The sequence below is a fragment of the Lepidochelys kempii genome, chromosome 15 (assembly GCF_965140265.1).
Source record: "Lepidochelys kempii isolate rLepKem1 chromosome 15, rLepKem1.hap2, whole genome shotgun sequence".
In the NCBI taxonomy this organism is placed as follows: domain Eukaryota; kingdom Metazoa; phylum Chordata; order Testudines; family Cheloniidae; genus Lepidochelys; species Lepidochelys kempii.
Window position 1 is genome coordinate 11,473,867 of NC_133270.1, and position 25,840 is coordinate 11,499,706.

The following is a 25,840-nucleotide window of genomic DNA, read 5'->3' on the forward strand; positions in this document are numbered from 1 at the left end:
CGGTGAGCTGCTAATTCAACTAGAGCCCATGCAGGTTTCCACAGAACCTTTTTATTTTCCTTTTTAAGCTTTTAATACAAGGCAGCATAGTCTATATCTTTTTTATTATAATGAGGTATTTAAAATATTTACAAAGAAATGGTATTCAAAGACTTAAAAAAAAAATCCCTTTTCTGACCCCTATAAACATCAACACTTAATCTCTGCTCAGTGAGTCCCCTTAAAGTAGAGGGGTAGAAAAGCTTATTTGGATGGCTTGAACCCTACTCCGAGGGGGATGTGCACTTCTCTGAATTAGTCCTACACAGATGATGAACTACCCCACTCTGAGAAACAAGTGGTTCTTGCTGACACACCTGCCCTAAAACCTTCATCTGAAGGGGTCAGTTTGGATAAACAACCCCTGCAGCATGACCTCTCCTGCAGCCTGTGCAAGGGACACAGAACAGGATGCACAAGGCCTTGATGTGCCTGCAGCAGGGCAGCTGGCTTGTCCTTTGCTCAAGTGCTCTCCAGTTGCCTTCACCCTAGGACTGGCTTAAACTCTTGTTTGCTGGAAATACACATCCATGGGGGAAGTCTGAAAATGGCTACTATCCCTTTAAGCAGCACAGAGTGTGGCCACTCTCCCTGAAGCTGACTGAGGGGTTTTCTACTTTCCCTCCACTTTTGAAATACTTCTGCTCCTCTCCTGCCCTAGCAGACAGCCTATGTGGCTGCTTTGGAACCAGGCTCCTGTTGTACCAGCCAAGGAGAGTGGGAATGTGTCCTGGGCACTGGAAGACTTTGCTTTATGAGCATCTTAAGATCTCTTAAGCAATGCATTGGGGCTAAACATCTCCCTCGCCTTCAACCAAAACCTTCTATCTCCCAGCTGAAGCCAAGCTCTTCACTTGCACATAGTGATGGTTCTTAGTTGACACCTGCCCTTCTCTAAAAGAAATTTGCACAGGACAGCTTTTTCCTCAAGCTTTTTTCCTTCTAAAATAAAAACTACATTCAAAGTCTCTATATAACCCTGCGATAAAGCTCCCACCAGTCCCAGTGCTACTGATGTAGTGTCAGATCACAGGCTCAAATGCAAGTGACGCTGCACTGTTCAAAAGGGAAGAGAACAGAAAAAAGGATGCGGAGAGTTCCCACTCTGAAATATGGGTGGCTAGGCCAGCATGGCACAGTGCCAGCTTGGGAAATCACTCCCCCTCCCCTGCTGCAGTAATCCCTGGAGATGAGAGGAGTTGCCTGAGGCTCCAACTGCACCAGTCCCCAAGTGAAACATGTCCTGCTAGCCACACAATGAAAGGTCACTGTACTGGACTACACTGCACAGCTGCCATTTCAGTGCATCTCCAAGTCCTGTCGCTTGCTGGAATTCATCAACAAAAAAATACAAATGAACCCTCGCTCCCAAAACAAGAGACTAGGGTCTTCGCCTCAATCGTTTCAGTCTGCCCTCCTGGCCCTAGCTCTTCAGGCACCAGGAGTACCTGCCTGGCCCATGAGAGGTGCATTGCCATCATGGGCCTCCTCTACAGGGGTCTGGTTGGTGTGCACCACTATCGTGTTTTCATCCACAAGCTCACAGGCCTGGTTAGTGAAGGCAGAAAGTGGAAGGGTGATGCGCTGCATTTCTCGCTCATAAACCTTCTGCTCGTGCTGCTCCTTCAAGTCTTTGCCCCTAGAGAGAAAACCAGAACAGGTGCTCTGAGTGCTACTGCAGTAAGGTCATGCCCTACAAGTGGGCACTGGCCTAAAGGCACTGCAGCAGAAGGGAAGAGGCTACTGCTCCAACAAAAAATCAGGCCTTCAACATGAATGTGAGGTGCTGGGTTTTTCCCCAAACTCCCAACTACAGTGCTGAAAGCACCCAGGCAAACAGAGCTGGTGGGGGTGAAATTTCCAACAGTCCTTGCTTCTGACTGGTTCATCTAGTATTACAATGTCATGGAGGTTAAAGCCAGGCCCCTCCCACCTGTCACTGGACTCAAGGCCCAGACAGTAGATAGGGAAACAACACATGTGGCAGCAAACTGAATTTTAGTTTATAGCTCTGTCTTGAGTCCCTGTAACATGCATGACTGCTGGGTCAAAGCAGGAGCCGCCAACGTTTAGAGAAGCCATTAACTGTGAATGGTAGGAAAGGATGCAAGAGCTCTGGGTGGTAGCTGGCATTTGCACAGGTGAGGAGAGGGAAAGACACTCTTTAGGCACTGAATATCTCCCAGAAAGCAAACTGAGTTAATGGCCCTGCTCAGAGTAGGTGTGTAATGAGCTTATGTGCCTGCTGTGTTCCAAAGAGACTTGCTTCTCCAAACTACCTGACCCTTCACAGGACAGCAAGGAAGGTGAGAAGTCTTCAACGTCTGGTGCCAAGAAGTGGCTTTTTTAAAAAAATGAGTGACAGGTGTTATTGAACTCTATAGTGAAGGTAACAAGTGCTTTAGTTAATGAGAAAAACCCGGGTTTTGTTGTTGTTTTTTAAAAAAAAGTGCTACATGCAAAATGTAACTCTAACGGGGAAGCAAATGCACCTGAATATGGCTGTCTGAAAAGGGAAAAAACTGAAGCAGCCAGTGCTGACCCTGCCTTAAGCTTGAACTTGGGCTATTTTGAATTAAGGGAGGAGCTACTAAGAGTCAAGCCTCCCCAAAATCCAAATCTTCTCACAGCAAAGACAGTCCTGGCAGAGCCAGGCCACAGTTCAACGGAAGTCTGGTGGATCAGAAATTACATCTCAGACTGTACTCAGCTTGAGCCCTGCCGTAGTCAGCTCCCACTCAAGGGGCTAGAACAGCTTCCAGGGTTTACTGCCAGACACTTCTAGTGCAGTCTAATGTTCTTTCTTCCCTCCACCCCTGCCAGTCCTCTCTATCTACCTTCACTGGCACCCTGAATCATACTCATTGGAAAGTGCTAGATTTGTGCTTTAACCTTATGTAACACTGAGCGAGTCTCTGCTGTCCAAGCTTGCTGATACATCTTATTTAAGGACTTGGCTCAGCCTGGGAGGGACTCATTCTGCTTCACTAGGAGAGGTTGGCAGCTAGAGCTGCAAGAGTTAAGCCCTAAAGCAGGGATGTGATGATCGCTCTGTGGCTCTAGGATGTCTGTCTGGAATGCTATAGACAAACTGCAGGCCTGATCAGCCTGTCAGGTGCACACGTAACTCTGACTGAACTGAATGGGAGTTGAGCATGTGCAGCTGTCAGGCTAACTAGGCCATGCAATTCAAAGGACAAATTTAGGAAAGGGAAAGAATTATGATTCTACCCTGTTTTCAAATAGATGAAGGCATATACACTAAAGGGACAGATGGTTAGACTGCCATGAGTAGGAAGGGGAAGAGTGGGCTCAGCCAAGGGAAGACACAGAACAAAGGGCGGGTTACTGTGGTTTGGGTGTTTGTTTTTAAATACAGCTGTTATTACTTTCCCTGTCTCACTGTGTTAGGGCCTAATCCTATGAGGTACTCAACTCCCACTGATTTAACAGAGTAGCCAGTGCTCAGGCCCACCCATGATCAGGTGCTTATGACACTCAGATGTGCTGGCAGGTCCATATTGGGGAATCATAGGCAGACTGGCCAATGTGTCTACGTAACTGCAGCCCTGCCAAGGGCCTCTGAATTGCAATAATGGAATGAAATTCCAGAGGTTAATAAGTCTTGTCTCTGAAAAGTTTCACAAGGCAAGTGGTGAAAGCTCTATCACTCAAGACATATAAAACTATACTGTGCAGCATCCAAGAGGCTGTACTTCAAGGGGAGTGGGCTCCTCCCCTGGCCCTGGAGGATGGGGGGTTTACTATGGGACCTAATACCTCTGTGTTCAAATGAGTTCCATTGAGGCTATGACAAGACCAGATCTCACAGCAGCACCACCACTAATGTATAAGAGCCTACACTTCCCAGAGTCCTGCATGAACTGGGACTCAGGTGTTCTCTATAGCAGCTCAGAATTTCCTGACTTTTATAGGCCTGTATCACAGCCACAATGCAAACTCTTGATCCAGAGACTACTTACCTTTTGTAGATGTAGCCCACAACAATGCCAGCTCCAATGGCAATGATTATCACCATCATGATAAAGGCCATCACAGAGCCTATGGAGAAGGAGCAGAAGCGACAAAATTAGGAACAAGGCAGTACCTCAGCCTCTATATACAGCAGTGGCTTTAGGATTCAGAAAAGAAACATCCTGTTCTAGTCCCACTGAGGAATCTAGAGAATGTTCCTAGAGGTCATACCTAATGTCCCTAAGTCCTTCTTTTCCTTGGAGTTCATCCGGACTCTCTGACTGATCCCAATGACAGGCTGCACAGCAGCTGCCTCGCTCCGGGCTGGTAAAGTATCAGCTGGTTCAAATACCTGGTCTATCCCCTGAGAAACCTCAGCCGCAACTGTAGGGACCAGAGTCTTTGTGGAGGAGGTAGCACCTGTTGGGGAAAAAATACATTAAAATATTGAAGTGTGTCACCAAAGTTTCATAGCAACACCTATCTTGTGAATGGGGCACAAACCCATCTCAGACCCAGAACCCTGGGACCTTCCTCATCTTAGGCTGACAAATACTCCCACTGCCCCTTAGATATTACAGTGCCTCCGCACAGATGGGAGAAAACACACATACACTTTTCAGTTCAACTGCTGCTAAAGGTCAAGGGCAATCTAGGCAACTGGCAGAGCAAAGCACCAAAACAGGAGTAAGAGAACAGAGGAGAGAACTGAACCCAGAGCATAATCATAATCAAAGGGCCACCAGGTAAATCCATTTATAGCTCAATATACAGAGAAAAACAAACAAACACACTGAACAGAAATGACCAAGCTGATCAATATCCCCATACTGAACTCTTGTAGGAGCTCCCGCTGTTCTATTTCCCTCCTCCCTCAACATTCTTGAGCAGGAAAGGCCTGCGTGGGACTGGTCTATGAAAGAATTTAAGTCCATCACCGCTCTCTTATCATTTACAGCTTGCTACCAAACAGCCCTTGTGGAAGAGTGAACTGAAGATGATGGGGAATGGAAGAGGGGGAGCACTCACTCTGGGTCCACCATCTAGCTCACCTTTCATATTCCTGACAAAAGCTAAAGGGGGTGTCACCTCAGGGCACTAGCAATATAAACCTTTCACATCCTAGCAAAGCATCATCCATGTGGCTCACTAATCTTCATATTCCATTTCATATGACCACTCTGGAGTAACAAAGGCCATACCAGCAGGACACGCTTCTACTTCCTGTCTGGGCTAACCCTAGATAAGAAAAACTACCTTTTTAGAGGAGACCCCACACTCAATATGCTGCCAGGACTGAAAGCCACCCTCCAGAGCATCTTTTCAGAATGCTCCTCCCACACATATGATGGCAATGTTCCTTCCTCTAGGCATTTTTCCTTGGAGCATTTTGGTTCAATACCTCCACAGAGTCTGTGATCATCCAGACTGACCTCCCGTATAACACAGACCATAGGACTTCCTTGAATTAATTTCTCTTTGAACTATAGCATATCTTTTAGAAAAAAACTATTATGTGAGGAGGGTGGAGGGTTGGGTTAGTAACAGACAGGAGACCACCAGGAAATAAGGGTCCCTCTGTAGAGGGATGTTACTTCACACAGTGCCTTTCAGAAAAAAAGAGCACAGGATCTAGCAGGGGCTATTTCTGGGGAAGAGAAAGCACTGGGACAGCCCCTGCCCGGGCAGACATACCACAGCAGGGAAGGTGGGTTTAATCTGACAAAATGGCTGAATCCCTGGCAACTGCACTAATTGCTCAGCATATTGGCTCCCAATCCCAGGCAGTTCCCCAGTCCTAGGACTTTTAAAAAAAGAGCCATAAACAGGGAACATCTACTCTGCTTTGTCCTTAATGAGAAGCAGTCCAAGGGTAGGAGGATTGAGAAGACTGAGGGAGGCAAGAATTCTGATTCCTGCCTGGGGTGGGGGACTACATTCAAGGAGAGATATGCTCTCCTGTAGAACAAAAGGGTGGGTAGAAAGACATGCATGGGGTCTCCTGGAAATCCTCCAAAGCACCTGCAATCCTCCCAGCTTGATATTGTCTGTAAACTTTATAAGTGTAGCCTCTATGCTATTATCTAAATAACCTATGAAGATATTGAACAGGACCGGACCCAGAATCAATCCCAGCAGGACCCCACTCGATAAGCCCTTCCAGCTTGACTGTGAATCACTGATGACTACTCTCTGGGAACAGTTTTTTAACCAAAACAAATTTTGGAATGAAAGATGGGTGACTCTCAGACATGAGAGAGGAGAGCAAACAAGCAGATAGGTCAGACAGGATCAGTGCAGATGTGTTCCGTATTGTGCATGTTCAAACTTTGTCACTGAAATAGTCCTAAACAGTAGGTCTCTCACAAGATTATTCTCCACTCTAATACCTCTATCAGGAAGATTTTCCTGGTATTCCAGTTCTTCCCTTTCTTAATTTCTTCCTGTTAATCCTAATTATTCTCCCATCAGACAATTCCTCTCCATACCTGTAGGTGGCTAGCCCATGCCCCTATCAATCCCCTGGTGTCCATTCTGGATAGCTTTACTTGTTTAATCTTTGCCTCCAGCCCCCTGTGGTTTCCGGGGTGCCCCAGCTGTTTGGGAAGCTCTCCCTGAGCCCTGACATTCTGCTGCTCTTGGCTCCCTCTGGTTTGTCAACAGCTGAGCTGCCCACCCTGACATGGCCTTTCCCTGCAGTGACCTTAGGGCAGGACCACGTAGGACCAGGGGCTGGTGGGGAGGGGGCTGCGCAGAGGCCCTCTCTGGGGCTGGAGACACAGCCCAAGGGGCAGACCCACACCTGGGAAGGGCCGGGATGACGTCACGGAGGGTGCCTTGGAAGGAAAGGCGGAGGCTGGCTCACTCCACGTGCAGGGGGCGGGGCCAGCCCCGCCCGGGGGGGCGGGGCTAAATTGTTTACACGCCGACCTCTCGCCGCTGGGATGACATCACCCCAAAACAGGAGACCAATGGGAAGCCCCTAGAAGCTCGGCAACAGGGCAGCCAATCCCGCTGCAGCAGGGGTGGGGACTGGCAACCGCGCCCCCTCGTTTTTCACCGGAGGCGCCCCCCCCCGCGCGCGCGCACGTGCCCGGGCCCCGCTGATCCCACGCGGGGAGAGCAGCGGGCACGTGGCCCTGCAGCGGGCGGGGACCCCGGACTGGGGGAGCGGGGCTCGCGCCAGCCCGGGGAAGCGCGCGGCCAGCCCGGCGCCACGGGAGCTGGGGGCGGCCGGGCGGAACCCCGCTCACCTGGGCAGGGGGCGATGGCGCAGAGGCTCCGCTCCGGGGTCCCGGCCGCGCCGCTCACGTAGCACCAGGGGGCCGCGTCGCCGTCGGGGTTCCGGCAGCTGCTGTGATCCTCGGAGACTGGGGGCCGGGAAAGACAGTTACGGCGCTGCAGGGGCTGGGCTGGGCTTGGACCCCGGTGCGGGAGACCCCCCTCCCCAGCACGCACAGGAGCGGGGAGCTGCGGGGGGTGCGTGTGTGTGTGACAATAACACAACCGACCAGCTGTTTGCCGCCCCCGCCCTTGCAATAAAACCCAACCACCGCCGAGCAGGAGCCGAGCGCACCTACCTGCAAGCGGCGCGGAGGTGGAGTTTCTCTGCACCGCCAGCCAGTTCAAGCAGGGGACGCCGCCCGTGGCGAACTGTTGGTTGCCCCGGTAGGAAACTCCATTGCCGCGGACACACTCTGGAGAGGACGAGAGACCCCCACAGGCCCTGAAACCGCCCGCACACTTTGTAACCAACAGCAGCCCCCCCGCTTGTGCTCGCCCCCACGCTGCGCCGGTCTCCTCGCCCCTGCCCTCAACGCAGCTCTAAAACATCAAAGCACCGAACAGCCTCCCTGCCGCCATGACATTTCCGATGTAAACAGGGGCGAACAAACTAGATTCTAAACGGGGGCAGCAGAAAGGCGGTCAGCGCCGCCAAGCCACTCGGACAGGGGCTGCTGCTTCCACGCGATTTTAGACTCCGCAAACCGCCCAGCAGGGGAGGTTTGGGCAACCAGCTCCTCGGGTCTTCAAACGGGCATATACAAGAAGTCCAGTCCCCTGGAGTGCCGGGGGCTGGGGGAATGACCCTCTCGAGGCCCCTACCAGGGCTGCGAATAAAGGGTAAAAGAGACGTGACCTATCTCCAGGCGCAGGGACAGTGGGGTGCTGAAAGTGGAAACCGCAGATTTGGCTGTTATTACAACTTCGGGCCAGGGAGAGCAGCCGCGCCCTGGGTCCAGCACCCCCGTGAAGGGGCTCCACGGGGAAAGGGGAGGGGGGGATGCTTCCCTACCAATGTCATCCCCTGGCAGAGAAAGGGGGATTTTCAGGAGGCTGAGATGTGTCTTTGTTCCTGGTAACAAAGATGGAGCTCGGAGTCCCTCTCTCCGAAATCATACGGAAGAAGACCCCCCCACCCCATAGCAGGGCAATGCGGGCTCCTTCGCCGGCCCCCCGCGCGGCGAGCTCCCGGGAGGTGGCTACGTGTGTGTGGTCCCGGGGGGTTCTCGGGGCTTTCGCGCTCACCTTCGGCGGCGGACGCTGCAGTCAGCAGCGCGGTGCTGAGAAGCAAAGCTTGCCCCCAGTCCAGCATCCTCGGTCCCGCCCGTGCCCAAGCAAAGGCTGAAGAACAATTAGCCGGGGAAGTCTCGGCGATCTCGCTCCGCTTTCGCCTCGGCCCCGGCTTTGCAGCTGGCAGATCTGCCCTTGTTTTCTCTTGTGGTAAACAGCCCCGGCTGGAGCTCCCTGCACTCGCTGCAGCGCAGGCTCCTCCTCTCCAGAGCCTCGGCAGGCTGCGAGAGAGAGACAGCCGCAGCAGAGAGCGTGGCGGAGGGCAGCGGGCACCTCGGGGTCTGCCGCTCCCGGCCCCTGGGTCTGGGAGTCTCCAGGATTCAGTCATATAAACGGTGACATAGACGCTCTAAGGCCAAGCTCCGGCCACCGGGGCTTTCACGGACCTCCCGGGGTTTGGCACGACTCTGGGATCGGCGAGGGGCGCCCAGGAACCAGTTATAGCCGGAGTTAAATCGCACTTAACCCTTCCCTCGCTGTTGCGCGCACACAGGCGTCGTGGAGCCGGTTCAACTCCTTCGGCCCACTGCCTCGGGGCAGGGGGTGCGCTTCTGGTCTGCGGCCCCCCTCACAGCACTCTCACCCTCTGCTGCAATCTCTTCGGGGACACTCATCCCCAGGCCCACAGACACACCAAGGAATACACACACCATTCAGAGATGGAGAGAGAGGCAGAGCCTGAAGTGAACTTGCCCCCCTTTAAGGTAGTCTCGTTTCAACCCCTCCATCCAAACTTTGTATATTATGCAAGATTCATGTTCCAAGAGAGCTGGAGAGAATGTTCTTGGGAGTCCAGCAGTGGTGCTCGCTGATCTGTCTGCAAAAGACACGATGGTAATGGCAGGGCCTTCCCGGTCCCACCTTCAGCAATGAATCCCTCTGTTCCACTAGGCACCCAGGGAGGGAGTTAGGTAAACTTGATTTCCTGTCTCAGAGTAGCAGCCGTGTTAGTCTGTATTCGCAAAAAGAACAGGAGGACTTGTGGCACCTTAGAGACTAACCAATTTATTTGAGCATAAGCTTTCATGAGCTACAGCTCACTTCATCAGGTTTTCCACTGAATGCATCCAATGAAGTGAGCTGTAGCTCACGAAAGCTCATGCTCAAATAAATTGGTTAGTCTCTAAGGTGCCACAAGTCCTCCTTTTCTTTTTGATTTCCTGTGTGACAACGCATGTTATGAAACAACGCCATTAGATGGTTTTTGCTAGTCTAGTGGATTGATTGGTATCTGTGCGATGATAGCCACAGAAGGGTCCCACAGGAGTAGTGCCATGGAAGTGGGGGTTTGAAGAAAAATATTCTAGAGTGAAGAAAGGTGGATGTTATTCTATTCAGGTCCGATACAGCAGTGCTGTGGTATCTGAGGGAAGGATACTTGCAAAGTAGAAATAAAAATATTTTTGCAGAAGAGTTGGCAGGAAACCTGGTAGGGTTCATCTGTAGTATTGAAAGCAGGGTGCATGTGTTTGCCTGTCTCAGCTTCTTCCTACAGCCTTGATATCAGTGAAAGAACATGTCTGCGCAATGTGGTAGAGATAGACCCAGGTTGGCACCTTTTAGACAAGACCCTGAGCTTAATCATGTGCAATTAATTTGTATATTGGAAACAAACCTGAGCTGCTGGAGTTGATGAAGGTGTTTATAGCTACAATAGCTTGTTATTACCAAAAATATTTACCTTACTCTAACAGCTCAAAGAGGGAGAAAAAAATCATTTGTCTCACAAATGCAGCTTCCCTATTTTCACCTACAGGATGGGTTACAGGCCCAATTTTACACACTCGTGTGATTCCTTCCAATCTCTACCAATCTGGATCCTTGGCCTCTATATTTATGACATCTTTGGTTTTCCCAAGGCTCCTAATCCTGCCCTCTTTAGTCTGGATCTGAAGGGGAATTTCTCTCTTTTATAAATTTACACAGGGGGAGATGGCCAATGAAGAGCTCCCTATTCACCTGTAACTACCAAGGTACACCCTTATTTCCTAACTTGGGTTCCTCTGAGCTTGCCATAGTAAGCAGGAGATCCCAAACGGTGTCACTAAACGTAGTGGCACTCACTAACATACAGGCTATGCTTTCACCTCAAGGACATCAATTCCTGTAGCTTCTCTGCTTTTCTTTATTTAATCCCACATCATTTAGAATCTGTGGCTCTGGTCCTAGCTTTCTGGAGAAATGTTCACAGCAGAATAAGAGGTGAAAACTCCCTGAAAAATACTGTTAGTGTTGGTTCCATTGCAGGCATTCTATCAAAATAATGCAACCTTTGGTAGCAATTTCGGACAATAGGTTTAAAATAGTTGTTTCTATTTTTAAATAGGTAGGAGGCACTCAGATACTGTGATGAGGGTAACCATATAAGTGCCTAGATTGACAGACTGTTGTTTCCTATTTTAGACAAATGAAAAACAATCAGCTAAAATATTCAGCCCTTCTGGATGGTAGAAAGTCTCTAAAAAGGTCTAGGGAGGAAGGATGGGCTTGTGGTTAAGGCACAAGACTGAATACAAGGTACTATTTCTGGCTGTGCCACAGACCTTGTGTAAGACCTTCGGCATTCCACTCTCTCCTCTGTGCTTCATTTTCACTTTCTAGAAAAATCGGGGTAGATAATCATGATTTCCTACCTTAGAGGGATGTTGAGAAGATCAGTGCTTATAAAATGTTTTAAAATCATCACATGAAAGCCGCTAAAAGAGTGAAAAGTATTTTTGCACCAGAAGGCTACATGGCCTAATGGCTAATGGGTGACTGTGCATCCAGCAAGTGTATATTCTACTGGTTCTGCACATGATCTTGGTCAAGTTAAGCTTCCTGGGGCTTCAGTTTCATCACTTGTAAAATGGGTATATTACTACTCACCCACCTTTAAAGGACTTTGACATCATTGGTGAAGGAAGCTGTGTAAGTACTGGTTCCCACTAGCTGAAATGTCTGCTCTGTTTAAATGCTTTATGTTTTACTGTGGGCACAGACTCTTGCTGAGCCAGATTCTAAGGTCTTATTTCTGGCAGCACTTAGAGTCTGTGGAAGTTTTGACTAAGGCTGTGAGATCAGGCCCTCTGTCTCTTATGAGTCTTCAAAAAAGATTTTAGGGGCAAAATTCTGCCCAGACTAAAGCTGATGGGAAGTACATATAGGGATCCAAGGGTAGAATTTAGCCATAGCTGTTTGCAGAGGGTGAAACCGTTGTTAAATCAAACTGATTTATTTTAGCTCATCCTATGAGACAAAGTAAAGCTTCATAGCCAACTACACAAGAGGCAACTCCTTACCCTCAAACTGATCCAGGAACTGCAGGGCTGGGGAGCATCTGTGGAAACAAAACTCAAATTTTCCCAATCCTGCCTCCTGTTATATCAGGGTATGAGCTGTGCTTCTTATCCCACACAACTAAGTTCGCTCAAAGCTTTATGAACTTCCAGTCGAATCAGGGAGTCTATGAGGGACTCAAAAGCCCTCACATTACTAGGAAAGCAAAATAGCCTTTTCCACCTGTCTGACTTGTACACATTTCTTTTTTCCTTTTATCTCCAGTTTTTCTGGGGTGCCAGAGCAGATTTAGGTCCTGCAATTTGACAGAGCAAAGTCTAATGAGATGCCATGGCACACCGGGTGGGGGCACAAGGGAATTAAAGGCTGTGCCTGCTCATTAGGAATGGGTTGAATCTATTTGTTCTGTTCTTACAGTTGAGAGTTTCTGTTATTTTCTAGAGACTTTATTTGAAAGGAGCCGTTCCACTGATTACTGGATGGATATCTCTGTGCTATATCCATGGCACTTCTCAGTCAAGGATCTTAAAGCACTTCACAGAAGTACCTAGGTATGCCATTTTACAGATCGGGAAATGGGGAGAGAGAGAGAGGCTATGTGATTTTCTCAAGTTTGCATTGTGAATCACTGATCTAGGTTCTGTTCACAGCTGTGTCTTGTGCTCAGTTTGGTGCTTTAACCACTACACAATACTGCCTTCCATTGATATACCTGTATCCCCAAATGCAGACAGTGTCTGTACAGGCTGATATTATGGCATTTACCTTATAGTAGCAGACCAAACTGTCACAGATGTCTTCTCCTTCCAGGCTGTCCCTTTGGTTTTCTTTGTTCTACTTCTTCACCTGTGGAAAAACTTAAAGTTTAAAGAAAAGAAATATTCCAGGGTAGTTAAGCACTGGAATAAATTGCCTAGGAAGGTTGTGGAATCTGTCATTAGAGATTTTTAAGAGCAGGTTAGATAAACACCTGACACAGATGGTCTAGATAATACTTAGTCCTACCTCAAGTGCAGGGGACTGGATGAGAAGACCTCTCAAGGTCCCGTCCAGTCCTATAATTGTATGAGAATAAGTTAAGCTTACCTGCCACACAGGGTGCTGTGAGAATGAAGCAATGTTTGTAAAGGGCCCAGAAGACAGAAGGCAACAAGTATACTAAGTGTTATTAAGTACTTACACTCCAATAAAATAGAGATAATTCTGCAAACCATTCCTACTCCCAGCTCGATCATAAAACAATGTAATGGTTTGTCACCTAACAAAGTCATCCTTACAAGATGCTCCAGGGGACAGAAACAAATTTCAGTACGTTATTTCTGGCTTTCAAAAATGATGAGTAGGAGTCAATCACAAGGACTGGGACAAGGGGACTCCGACTAAACATGGAGTTTATGAAGTTGTGGGCCAATGTGCAGCAGCAGAATTACAAGACAGAGAGAGAAAGCATGCATTACGGGTAGGGTGACCAGATGTCCCAATTTTACAGGGACAGTCCCAATTTCTGGGTCTTTTTCTTATATAGGCTCCTATTACCCCCCCACCCCCATCCCGATTTTTCACACTTGCTGTCTGGTCACCCTTATTACAGGTCAGAGGGGAGAGAGGGAGTGAAAGTTCTGACTCCATTACTGGATCTCCCTGCTGGCATGTTAAAGAAAAGACTCTCCCCTCCCCCTCCAATCTGAGAGCACGAGCTACTGCCAAGTTAGTGCCAGCAGAGCCTCCAGGACTAACAAGGAAGTCAGCAGGAGCAAAACAACCTGGTGTGATATCTGAACTGGTTTGGACAGGTTCAGAGAGTTTGCTCTGCTTATTCAGAGTGCCTTCGCTGATGAGTTTTCTGCATGGTATATAATGAAAGGGTAGAGGCTCTAGTAGTGTAATCTGGGTCCTGCGGTTCAGAGGAGGACAAAATAGCCTCTGTGGGTGACTGCAGGGCTTGAAGGGGGAGTTATATTCTTCCATCACAAAGGGGTCAGTGCTGAATGCCTTCAGCTCTTGCTGGCTACATATGGTGTCAGGACACAACCCACAGCATGATGGAACCCTTCAGACAGCAACAACATCTTTCTATTGTGGCCTCTTTTGTGATAATTTGTAAAGCATTTTACTGTGATACTAATCGGTACCACTCCTTATCACTAAAGCAAGCAAGCAACCCAGAGTTATTTGTATTCATGCTGGTCTGACTATTTTGTAACAGACTCAACTTAGATTACTGTTGTCCTTGTCAGAACTCCCCCTTCCTGGTTTCTGGGCCAGGCACACTGAAATAACAAAAACTGCTTGGATTACATAACCTGTTGTTTTTACTTGGTCTGTGTCATGGCAGGATATCACCAAACCCTAGCTGTGTTATTAGGCGCAAGGCACAGCTGTCTGAGGAGGGGGTGATTTGCCAGCCTAGGCTACGCCTCACACTACTGCTGGAAAAACAGAGCATGTCTCTTTAAGGGTGGAGGAGAAATGCCTCTGTGAGGAAGGCAGCATGGTTTTAGTAGGGAGGCACTGCGATATAAGGGGTGAAAGCACAGGCCTTGAAGTCAAGAGCTCAAGATTTATGAATGTTAATTTTTTAGATCCAGTTTTTCCTACATCCCACATACACCCCGTTAGCTCGCCACTTAGGGATCTTCCCAACAATGAAACTAAAGGTTAGAAATGCTTTTCACTTTTTTTTTCTCCTCTCTCTCTCACTCACTTTTTTTTTTTTAAAAGGAATTGTTCTCATATTTCCTCCTCCTCGTCTGCTGTTTAGCGTCTTCTTATATTGGAGTTACTTGCCTCACATTTTAAAGGCTGGTGCTGTGTGTCTGGGTCCTGGGGAGCGCTTAGGCCTCCCCTGGTGCCCTTTTTGATTAACCAACCCAAATGTAACACTAACCGTTTCACTTCTCTAGTGACACCTCGTTCATTGCAAGCCTAGTAGTCAGCCAAATTTTTTTCCTTCGACTTCAGACTTGGATCTCTTCTGCAGCCTTCCTTAAATGCCAAGTGATTCTGCTAATTATCAAGCAGCAGCAGGTACAGATGCAAAATTTTAATCTGAACAATAGTTTTGCAAGGAATCTCGTAGAATTGCTAGTTGTTTGATTACTTGATGCAGGTAAAATTCTACCGCTTGTAAAGTCTTCCTTGCTCTGTTAACTTCAGACAATATACAATGCCACACCACAAAGCTGCACAGAAATGTGAAAGTAAGCATTTGTCCAGCAATGGTTGGTGCTTCTGCATGAGATTTGGTTCCAGAGGTACCAACCGGTGTTGCATTATCAGCTACGGATAGCAATGCATCATACACTTCTCCAGCTTAATACTTCATGGCTCTTACTGCTTCAACTCTGCTTTCCATTCTTCTTTCAGGCAGTTGTTTCACTGTAATACCAGATTTCAGAGTAACAGCCGTGTTAGTCTGTATTCGCAAAAAGAAAAGGAGTACTTGTGGCACCTTAGAGACTAACCAATTTATCTGAGCATGAGCTTTCGTGAGCTACAACTCACTTCATCGGATGCATATCGTGGAAACTGCAGCAGGCTTTATATATACACAGAGAATATGAAACAATACCTACTCCCACCCCACTGTCCTGCTGGTAATAGCTTATCTAAAGTGATCATCAGGTGGGCCATTTCCAGCACAAATCCAGGTTTTCTCACCCTCCACCCCCCCACACAAATTCACTCTCCTGCTGGTGATAGCCCATCCAAAGTGACAACTCTCTACACAACGTGCATGACAATCAAGTTGGGCTATTTCCTGCACAAATCCAGGTTTTCTCACATCCCCCCCACCCCCATACACACACAAACTCACTCTCCTGCTGGTAATAGCTCATCCAAACTGACCACTCTTCAAGTTTAAATCCAAGTTAAACCAGAACATCTGGGGGGGGGGGGTAGGAAAAAACAAGAGGAAACAGGCTACCTTGCATAATGACTTAGCCACTCCCAGTCTCTATTTAAGCCTAAATTAATAGTATCCAATTTGCAAATGAATTCCAATTCAGCAGTTTCTCGCTGGAGTCTGGATTTGAAGTTTTTTTGTTTTAAGATAGCGTGACCAGAGAGATTGAAGTGTTCTCCGACTGGTTTATAAATGTTATAATTCTTGACATCTGATTTGTGTCCATTTATTCTTTTACGTAGAGACTGTCCAGTTTGACCAATGTACATGGCAGAGGGGCATTGCTGGCACATGATGGCATATATCACATTGGTGGATGTGCAGGTGAACGAGCCTCTGATAGTGTGGCTGATGTTATTAGGCCCTGTGATGGTGTCCCCTGAATAGATATGTGGGCACAATTGGCAACGGGCTTTGTTGCAAGGATAAGTTCCTGGGTTAGTGGTTCTGTTGTGTGGTATGTGGTTGTTGGTGAGTATTTGCTTCAGGTTGCGGGGCTGTCTGTAGGCAAGGACTGGCCTGTCTCCCAAGATTTGTGAGAGTGTTGGGTCATCCTTTAGGATAGGTTGTAGATCCTTAATAATGCATTGGAGGGGTTTTAGTTGGGGGCTGAAGGTGACGGCTAGCGGCATTCTGTTATTTTCTTTGTTAGGCCTGTCCTGTAGTAGGTAACTTCTGGGAACTCTTCTGGCTCTATCAATCTGTTTCTTTACTTCTGCAGGTGGGTATTGTAGTTGTAAGAAAGCTTGACAGAGATCTTGTAGGTGTTTGTCTCTGTCTGAGGGGTTGGAGCAAATGCGGTTGTATCGCAGAGCTTGGCTGTAGACGATGGATCGTGTGGTGTGGTCAGGGTGAAAGCTGGAGGCATGCAGGTAGGAATAGCGGTCAGTAGGTTTCCGGTATAGGGTGGTGTTTATGTGACCATTGTTTATTAGCACTGTAGTGTCCAGGAAGTGGATTTCTTGTGTGGACTGGACCAGGCTGAGGTTGGTGGTGGGATGGAAATTGTTGAAATCATGGTGGAATTCCTCAAGGGCTTCTTTTCCATGGGTCCAGATGATGAAGATGTCATCAATATAGCGCAAGTAGAGTAGGGGCTTTAGGGGACGAGAGCTGAGGAAGCGTTGTTCTAAATCAGCCATAAAAATGTTGGCATACTGTGGGGCCATGCGGGTACCCATAGCAGTGCCGCTGATCTGAAGGTATACATTGTCCCCAAATGTGAAGTAGTTATGGGTAAGGACAAAGTCACAAAGTTCAGCTACCAGGTTAGCCGTGACAGTATCGGGGATAGTGTTCTTGACGGCTTGAAGTCCATCTTTGTGTGGAATGTTGGTGTAGAGGGCTTCTACATCCATAGTGGCCAGGATGGTGTTATCAGGAAGATCACCGATGGATTGAAGTTTCCTCAGGAAGTCAGTGGTGTCTCGAAGGTAGCTGGGAGTGCTGGTAGCGTAAGGCCTGAGGAGGGAGTCTACATAGCCAGACAATCCTGCTGTCAGGGTGCCAATGCCTGAGATGATGGGGCGCCCAGGATTTCCAGGTTTATGGATCTTGGGTAGTAGATAGAATATCCCAGGTCGGGGTTCCAGGGGTGTGTCTGTGCGGATTTGATCTTGTGCTTCTTCAGGAAGTTTCTTGAGCAAATGCTGTAGTTGCTTTTGGTAACTCTCAGTGGGATCAGAGGGTAATGGCTTGTAGAAACTCGTGTTGGAGAGCTGCCGAGCAATACCAAGTAATACCAGTAATACCAGAAATACCAATACCAAGTAATACCAGAGTGTCCAATGTGTTTCACAGCAATATCCCATTGACAAATGGATTGAAAATAAATGAAAATAGCCTGAATGACCCCCAAAAGGTTCACTCCTTCAGTACAATAGCCAGCAGCATTGCTCAGTACCAGGCTGATAGAATGGGTGCTACAGGGCACAAAACTGTTCAAGAGAAACTCACGCATCTGTCTCTGTACTCCACTAGACTTTCCTTTCAGGTTAGCTCTATTGTCACAGTGTTGCCCTCTCACATCTGCAAGAGGCAGTCCCATTTTATTTAACTTCTGGAGAAGAACTTCTGTCATGCCTGCACCACTTGAATCATCCAGTTTCACAAATACTAAGAAGCGTTCCTGTATTTTAACATTAACACCCTGTTTTCCAGATCTTGTGGAAATAAATCTTACAATCACAGCCATATTACCACTTGGCTATTATCCAGTGTGCAATCAAGGACAACTAAGGAATATTTTGATTCCTTCACCATGGATAAGATTTTGCCTCTGATTTCTGATGCCAAAAAGTCAGTTAGCTTATTCGAAATGTTTTTTTTCCAACGTAATGAAGACGGGACTATTTGACGTCTTTCATAATGCCATCAGACAGGATCATCAACTCCAAAAGTTTTAGGAAGTTTCCATTATCTGGTTCCTACAGCCTGTCTGAATGGCCCCCAAGAGCCAAATTCTGAACAGCAAGTGTCCAAGTAAGAGCGACAAGTCTATGCAGAACATCATGCCAGTGTTCTGTTTATACACTAAGTAAATACTGATTATTTTGATCAGCTATTACAGTTTAATCTCTCCTGCAGTCCATTCCACATCTGAATGACGAAATGTGATCAAGAGATTTTTCATGACTGCTGAGAGTGGCAGATACATATTTCCAGTTTCAGATGCCATTGCTTGCCAGTTTGGATTTGAAATTAAAAGTAAAGATCTTGCAACAAAGGCAAAATATATTATCACTGCCACCCCACCTCAGCCCTGCACCTGGAGCCTTGGCCTAACCTTGCACCACACTGCTGTCCTCCCCCCTCACTTGCCCCTCCAAATGCACCACCCCCAGCTGACCCCCCCAGCAATCCCTGCACCCACCAGTTTGCCCCTCAGGCCTTTCCAGCGGAGCTCCTTGCCCACACACTGGCAGCACTGCCAGAGACATGGTGGAGTTAAAGCAGTGGCTGCCGTGCAAGTCCAGGGCAGCAGCCAGGGACAGCCCAGGCAGCAGGGCCGACATGAGGAGCAGCAGGCATGGACTGGGATCAACAGGGAGCTGAACGCATTGCTGCACTTGGGGTGCCACCATCTGAGCTGCAGCCGCAGTCTTCCCTGGCAGCCCCTCCCAGCTTCATCCCCCACGGCTGTTGCCTCTCTGCTGCCCTAGTCTTGTCCTTGCAGAAAGGCAAATGTCTCTGGTTTTCCTCAACTGTGCACGTCACAGACATGTGGAGACAGCACATTTTATAACTCCTACAATATGTAAAACCTCTCTGCAGCCACTGCAAATGTGCAGAAGCCAGCCCCGGGAAGAATGAGAGCCCCCCCCCCGCCCTGCAATTCCGGTTTTGAGTTTCATTGAATCATAGAAACGTAGGGCTGGAAGGGACCTCAGAAAGGCATGAAGTCCAGGCCCCTGTGCTGAGGCAGGACTGAGTAAACCTAGACCATCCCTGACAGGTATTTGTCTAATCTGTTCTTAAAAATCTTCAGTGATGGGGATTCCACAGCCTCCCGTGGAAGCCTGTTCTAATGCTTCACAGCTTTTCTAGTTAGGAAGTTTTTTCTAATTTCTAACCTACGTTTCCCTTGCTGCAGATTGAGCTCATTTGTTCTTCTCCCAGCTCTAGTGGACATGGAGAACAGTTGCTCACCACCCTTTTTTTAAACAGCCCTTCGTATATTTATCAGGGCCCCCAATAGTAAACACGCCCACTTTTTTTTTTTTTTTAAACCTTTACTCATAGGTCAGGTTTTCTAAACATTTTATCGTTGCTGTTGTTCTCCTCCTCTGGACTGTCTCCAATTTATCTATGTCCTTCCTAGAGTGGGGCACCCAGAACTGAACACAGTACTCCAGCTGAGGCCTCACCAGTGCCGAATAGAGCAGGACTATTACTTCCCAAGTCTTACATACAACAGTCCTGTTAATACACCCCAGAATATTAGACTCTTTTGCAAACGCGTCACATTGGTGACTCATATTCAATTTGTGTTTCACTAGAACGCCCAGATGCTTTTCAGCAGCACTATCACCCAGGCAAGTAGTCCCCATTTTGAAGTTGTACATTTGATTTTTTCCTCCCAAGTGAAGTACTTTGCACTTGTGTTTATTGAATTTCATCTTGTTGACTTGAGACGAGTTCTCCAATTTGTCACAGTAGTGTTAAATTCTTAATCCTGTCTTCCAAAGTGCTCGCAACCCCTCCCAGCTTTGTGTCATCCGCAAATTTTGTAAGTACATTCTCCACTCCAGTATCCAAGTCATTAATGAAAATGCTGAATATTGGACCTAGGCCTGATCCAAGGGACCCCCATTAGATACATCCTCCCAGTTTGATAGCTAACCATTGATAACTGCTCTCTGAGTATGGTGTTTCAACCAGTTGTGCACCCACCTTATTGTAATGTAATTTAGACCACATTTCCCTACATTGCTTATGAGAATATTGCACAGGACTGTGTCAAAAATCTTATTAAAAATCAAGACATATCACGTCTACTGCTTCCCACCCATCCACTAGGCCAGTAACCCTGTCAAAGAGTTTGCCATCTTCAACAGCAACTCTGGTTGTGAAGTGAGGGTCCCAAGCTGCTGTATGAGGAAGACCACAAGGATCCAGAAAGGCCTTTTCTCAGTGGGACAGGCAGTGTTACTTTGCCTCACCACACTATTTCTTACAAAATAAAGACACTGGGTTAGAATGCAGTGCACTTGATTAGTGAGCTAACACTTGGCATGGGCAGGCTACAGGGCTATTTCTTAAATAAAAGCATGTTTATTTTAAAAGTACCCTTTCATCTTCATTCTCCTCCTGGTATTCAGTGGGGATGGCCAATGGATTGCAGCTGCTCTTTCACACAGACACTTGTTGCTGGGTCACCTTCTCCTGAAGGAGTTAGAGAAATCTAATCAATCAGGCACAGAGAAAGGATTTTGTGTGTTCAAAATAAGCCTATCCTCACACAATCCTGTGGTGGCAGCAAGAGAAGCCCTTGTAAGGCTGGCAGGAGCTGTCCCTGCAAAGAGGGAAATTCAGAACTATGAAACTTACAGGCTGTCTCTCCCTGCACCCTGGGCTTCTATAGTCAGGCTCCAGAAAATAAATGCATGCACCCTGCAGGGTTAATTCTGTTTTGGTTTATTACTATTTAAAATCAGTCTGTACCCCTTGTACAGAGGCCTCAACTTCCAATAGAACATACAAAAAATACACACAATAGAAAAAAATAGCAAAAGTAAAAGTAATTGCTTGATACAAATGGGTCCCTAAGACGGCTGAAGTGGCTCAGTTTCAACAGAGGTAGACCTATAACTAGGCAAGAAATTTAATTCAAGTAGGGAGAGAGTCACCCATCCTTATCAAAGCCTCACCTCCTGCTTCCATTGAAGACAGTGGTGAAATTCAATGGCAGCAGGATTGGGGCTCTTCAGAGCCAGTGGCAAGCTTCTCTGCTCCCTCCCTTCCATATGTTACCGCATCAGAAGAAACATACCAGCTTTCCTGATTTACCTTTCACATGCCATACATCAGTCATTCAATGTTTTGGACTTCTGAGAAGTCTTTTCTTCTTAATATACCCTGTATCAGCATTAATTGCAGCAACTTTCCCACTCTGCCTTACCATTGCAGTCTATCTCCCAATCCATGCCCTTGGGTTCTAACAGTTAGCAGGCATGGATTAAGCCTGACAATTCTGGGGAGACCACATAAAAGCTGCCTGGAGAAGGTACCTGTCTGTAGATAAAGCAGCCATAAAGCAATTAGCAAGAATGAGACACCAATTTGTCATACAAAGCACCTACCAGAGGTGTGCGTTTACTACACGATTGCAGGTAGCTTAGAAGTTTATACATCAGCCAGTGTCTTCATGAAAGGCCCTCCAGCCCATTTCGCACAAGGGAGTCACTGGAATGTCAATTAGGCACCAATTATTTCCTGTAGTGAACAACTCTCAGAGCACTTCTAGGTCTGCAAAACTGCAAAGGCCACCCAGGAAAAAGTACATTCAGCTGTATCCAAAGACCACATCAGTAATGCCAGACAGCTTTTAAATACTGCACATTTATGTTTGTCCAACTTTTTATCCATTACATCTGCAGTCCATGGTGCTGAACAGATGAAAGAGAGCAAAATTTGGCCCATTAACTGATCAGTCTCCACAACACACCAATGAAGTATGGTTACTATGCCCTGTTTTATGGAAGAGGAATGAAATCTAGGAAGAGGGTAAAGAGTTGATCCTCCCAGGTGCTAAGCCTCCTTCACTCTCAGTGGTATTAATGGGAGTTGAAGGTGGTCAGCATTCCACAGCTTCAGAGCCTGAATTACCACAGTGCAAATCAACGGGAGAGCCAGGTTTACAATTCAGGATCTCCAGCCTCCCAGTCCCATGCTTTGAATACTGATCACATTTCTTCTTAGAAGAACATGGACTAGCACAGCAGTTCTCAAACTGTGGGTCAGGACCCCAAGATGGTCCTTTATATATGGTCACCAGGGCAGACTTAGACTTGTTGCCCAGGACCAAAGCCAAAGCCTGAGGGCGTCAGCCCTGGGTGGCAGGACTCAGGTTGCAGGCCCCGGGCCTGGTCCTGGAGCCCTTAAGCTTCAGCTTTGGCCCCCCTGCCCGGAGCAGTGGGGATTGGGCTTTGGCCCCGCACGGGGGCAGTGGGGCTTAGGTGGGCTCAGGCTTCAGTCCCCCTCCTGGGGTCACGAAGCAATTTTTGTTGTCAGAAGGGGGTCGCGGTGCAATGAAGTTTGAGAACCCCTGAACTAGCAGATTGCTGTGAAAACCAAGTCCTATGGATCATTCACACGGGCCTAGTGGGGCCTTGCTTTTAAAAGGGAGGTTTGCTGAAATGGAAAAAGGCAGGGCCCAGGAGAGGATGTCCAGACAACTCTAGTTTTCATCTAAGCTTTATTATCACTCCTCCTCCCATGCCAGCCCCTTGCTGATTTGTTCCTCCTCCTCTCTGGGATAGAACTGGGTCTACAGGCTCAGAGATTCAATATTGCTTCACTCAAAATCAAAATTCAGCACAGCGCCTAGGCAAAAGGTAAATGGTACAGAGCCTGCTTAACTGATGTGAAGGGATTCATCATACTGATAAGGCCAATACACTCCACAGTCTAGTTTGGCACTTCTCTCATATTTTGTCAGCCTGAACAATTGAAAACATGTAATTTTATTTTTATGGGGTAATAAAAGGAAGCCTTTTCTGTTTAATTGTTTTTTGTTTTTGCTTTTTGGGGGGGGGGGGGGGAGGGAGGAGGGGTGAATCTGTAACTTCTCCTGTTTTGGCTTGACTCATTTTATATGTAGTGAAACCCAGAGCGTTTTACTCATTCTTTCAAGGTCGGACAGTAGTTCTTTTGAAATGTACTTTGGCATCACAAGTACTTTCTCTTTTTGTATTAAAGCTGCAGGTTGCGTCACCCTCCAGACTTAAGACAGGCAACGGCGTAAGTTCAGATATTACATTTTAAGAACTGAGGTTTAAGGATAAAACAAGACATTAAAAAGTTACGACAGACCCTACAAAATCTTAGTTTTCCTGCTATTAATCCAATCAGCTGAAGAGTTAGATTATTCAGTCACATAAGTCCTCTATTTCAAGTAATTCATTATTAAGGATATTCAGTTCAGGGAGTGACAACTGTAGGAAACAGTGGGGAAAGAAAACACATTTCCTAAGCCATTGGCACTCAGAAAAGAGGTCTAGTACCATGACCAGGCATTTACAATTATACCAAAGACTGGTATGAAGACAAAGTCCTCACCACCTTAAAGTCCTATTGCTATGCTTTGAGAAAATAAAACATCTGTTTTGCTCTACCTGTTTTATCCCATGTATTTTTTTCTTGTTGTTAAGGCACTGGACTGGGACTTGAGAGACCCAGGTTTAATTTCTAGTTCTGCCAAGGACTTCCTGTGTGACCTTGGGCAAATCACTTAGACTCTAAAAAAAGAAAAGGAGGACTTATAACACCTTAGAGACTAACAAATTTATTTGAGCATAAGCTTTCGTGAGCTACAGCTCACTTCATTGGAAACCTGCCACTTAGACTCTATGTGCATTGCTGAATTAGATCCTTAATCCATGCCTGTTACCCACCTTTAAAATGGTGATAATGCGCCCTCTCTCTCACCCTGTGTCTATCTTTGCTATATAAATCTTTGGGGCATGGACTGTCTACTACATTTGAATGCACTCTCAATCTGTTAGGAGGCTGGAGGTGCTACTGTAATACAAATATTTCACTTTGATTACCAAGATATATATAACTGAATGTTTTCCTTTCGTTAGCCTCCTCCTAATGCCTGTGTATGTGGCATCTCAGTCCCGGTCTCTCGGGAAGGAATTGTGAAATCTCAAAAACAGGATTGTAGCCTCACCAAATTAGGTGGGAAGGAAAGGGAAGCTCTTTCTAAAGGAGAGTTTCTGTTTACACAAATATGGGCACTCAGTGTCTCGAAGGGAAATAGAAAAAATTGGGTAACGCTGCCCAGAGTGCAGCTGTGTTCACTGCAAGATCATGCAGAAACACTCATCTGGTGATTTTTCTGTCTAGATCTTTTCAGTTTTATTAGAAGTACATACTTCCCAAGTACAAAAGCATGCAGAATTGTTCTAAACCAGCAACGTCACAACAACAAAAAACCACACCCCATCTGAAATTAACAATTTGCCCCAGAAGACGCAAGGAACCATAAAATATTCTTGGCAAGCTGCTTGGTTTCTACATTGTTAACAAGCCCACTCCAGCCACCACGTCAGTGTAAATCTCTCCCATGCACATTGGGACCAGTTAGAACATGGATCAGCAACCTTTGGCCGCGGCCCAGCAGGGGCCGGTTTGTTTACCTGCCATGTCTGCGGGTTCGGCCGATTGCAACTCCCACTGGCTGTGGTTCGCCGCTCCAGGCCAATGGGTGCTGAGGGAAGGGCAGCCAGCACATCCCTCGGCCCACGTTGCTTCCCGCAGCCCCCATTGGCCTGGGACAGTGAACCACAGCCAGTGGGAGCTGCCATCAGCCGAACCCTGTGGACGTGGCAGGTAAACAAACTGGCCCTTTGATAAGAAGAATGCATGGTGATGCTTTTAGAATGCTCCTTTTTTAATAGAAGCTCTGCACCTTTTATCACATCAAGTCCAGTTCTGCAGCACTCAAAATGAAGTTTTGATGCAACCGGCCAAAATTCATCCCAGCCGTAACTCCAGTGAAATTTGAATGAATTTGGCCCACTGTCTGAACTTCTCCCCAGGCTTCTGCCTATTGTGAACAGAGTGCCCTCTCGGAGTATTCATGGAAACAATAAATGGAGATACATATGCTATGTTGACTTTTCTTAACTGGCCTTTCTCCTCCAGCTCAAGTCTAGCAGCAAGCTCATTCCCAAATTGGCAACAAAGTTCTTGCCAAACACACTACCCAGTTTACATCCTTCATCAACATTTTCCTGCCTACTTCCTCCCATGTCCTCCAATGTGGATAATCAATAAGAGTGAGGATGACTGGAGTTGCCAATCTCTGATCCTGGCTTACCCCTCTGCTGACTGGAAAGCCTGCTATATCTTGACATGCTCCTGGTGAAACCCCTGGCAGCTCACAAGAGTTGTTTGATCAAAGCCTGATTAGTAAGATTTTAAGATGTTTTATTACCTTGCCAAAATCTTATTTCTCTACTGGTCAGAAAATGTAAAATAAGGTAAACTCTAGAGATCAATACATCAATAATAAAAACAACTCTCAGCCTGAGCCAGTTGGTTTTAAAATTGTTGTTGTTTTTAAATGAAGACTGATCTATTCTGAAAGGGTTTTTTGCTTGTTTGTTTGTGTGGTTTTTTTTGGGAGGACAGGAGAACAATCTGCCCCCCAAACTAGCAGCAACTTGTCAATTTCATATCAACAGTGTGTGACAGCAGCTCACCTGTTTGGGTGGGGCTTGCATTGTACAAAATGGGCCACAGAATATCTGTCTTTTGGTTTAGAATACTCAATACTGTTCACAGTACAAAAAATAACAACTTTCTGCATGAGTGAAGTCATGATTTTGGGGTCTT

General features: G+C 47.0%; 2 protein-coding genes across 6 annotated transcripts in view; both read right to left on the reverse strand.

Moving 5' to 3' along the window:
• Positions 1-35: 35 nt before the first annotated feature.
• PIK3IP1 (phosphoinositide-3-kinase interacting protein 1) lies at positions 36-8,920 on the reverse strand. Of its 3 annotated transcripts, XM_073313557.1 has the most exons (6): positions 8,545-8,920; positions 7,596-7,712; positions 7,269-7,385; positions 4,246-4,434; positions 4,023-4,101; positions 36-1,678 (listed from the first exon to the last, which is right to left on the reverse strand). In XM_073313557.1, the coding sequence occupies exons 1-6, from the start codon at positions 8,915-8,917 to the stop codon at positions 1,471-1,473; spliced, it is 1,083 nt and encodes a 360-aa protein (XP_073169658.1). In that variant the 5' UTR covers positions 8,918-8,920; the 3' UTR covers positions 36-1,470. The 3 variants fall into 3 exon arrangements, with proteins under 3 accessions (XP_073169658.1, XP_073169659.1, XP_073169660.1); XM_073313558.1 differs by lacking the exon at positions 7,596-7,712; XM_073313559.1 differs by lacking the exon at positions 7,269-7,385.
• A 3,737-nt stretch (positions 8,921-12,657) lies between these two features.
• Positions 12,658-25,840, reverse strand: part of PATZ1 (POZ/BTB and AT hook containing zinc finger 1) — a 38,546-nt gene continuing 25,363 nt past the window's right edge. The window contains exon 8 of one of the 3 annotated variants that reach the window (XR_012155143.1): positions 12,658-12,714. The gene's annotated coding sequence lies outside the window, so the exon portion shown is untranslated. Of the gene's footprint in view, positions 12,715-20,603; positions 20,660-21,594; positions 21,680-25,840 lie in introns of those variants that run through there. The other 2 variants (XR_012155142.1, XR_012155141.1) reach the window with 2 other exon arrangements.

Excerpts from the sequence above, each read along its gene's own strand:
- PIK3IP1 (XM_073313557.1), bottom strand. The coding sequence starts at position 8,917 with ATGACTGAATCCTGGAGACTCCCAGACCCAGGGGCCGGGAGCGGCAGA. Across the intron at positions 7,386-7,595 it reads CACCTCCGCGCCGCTTGCAG|TCTCCGAGGATCACAGCAGC; the intron begins GTAGGTGCGCTC and ends CCCGGCCCCCAG. Across the intron at positions 1,679-4,022 it reads GTGGGCTACATCTACAAAAG|GGGCAAAGACTTGAAGGAGC; the intron begins GTAAGTAGTCTC and ends TTTTCTCTCTAG.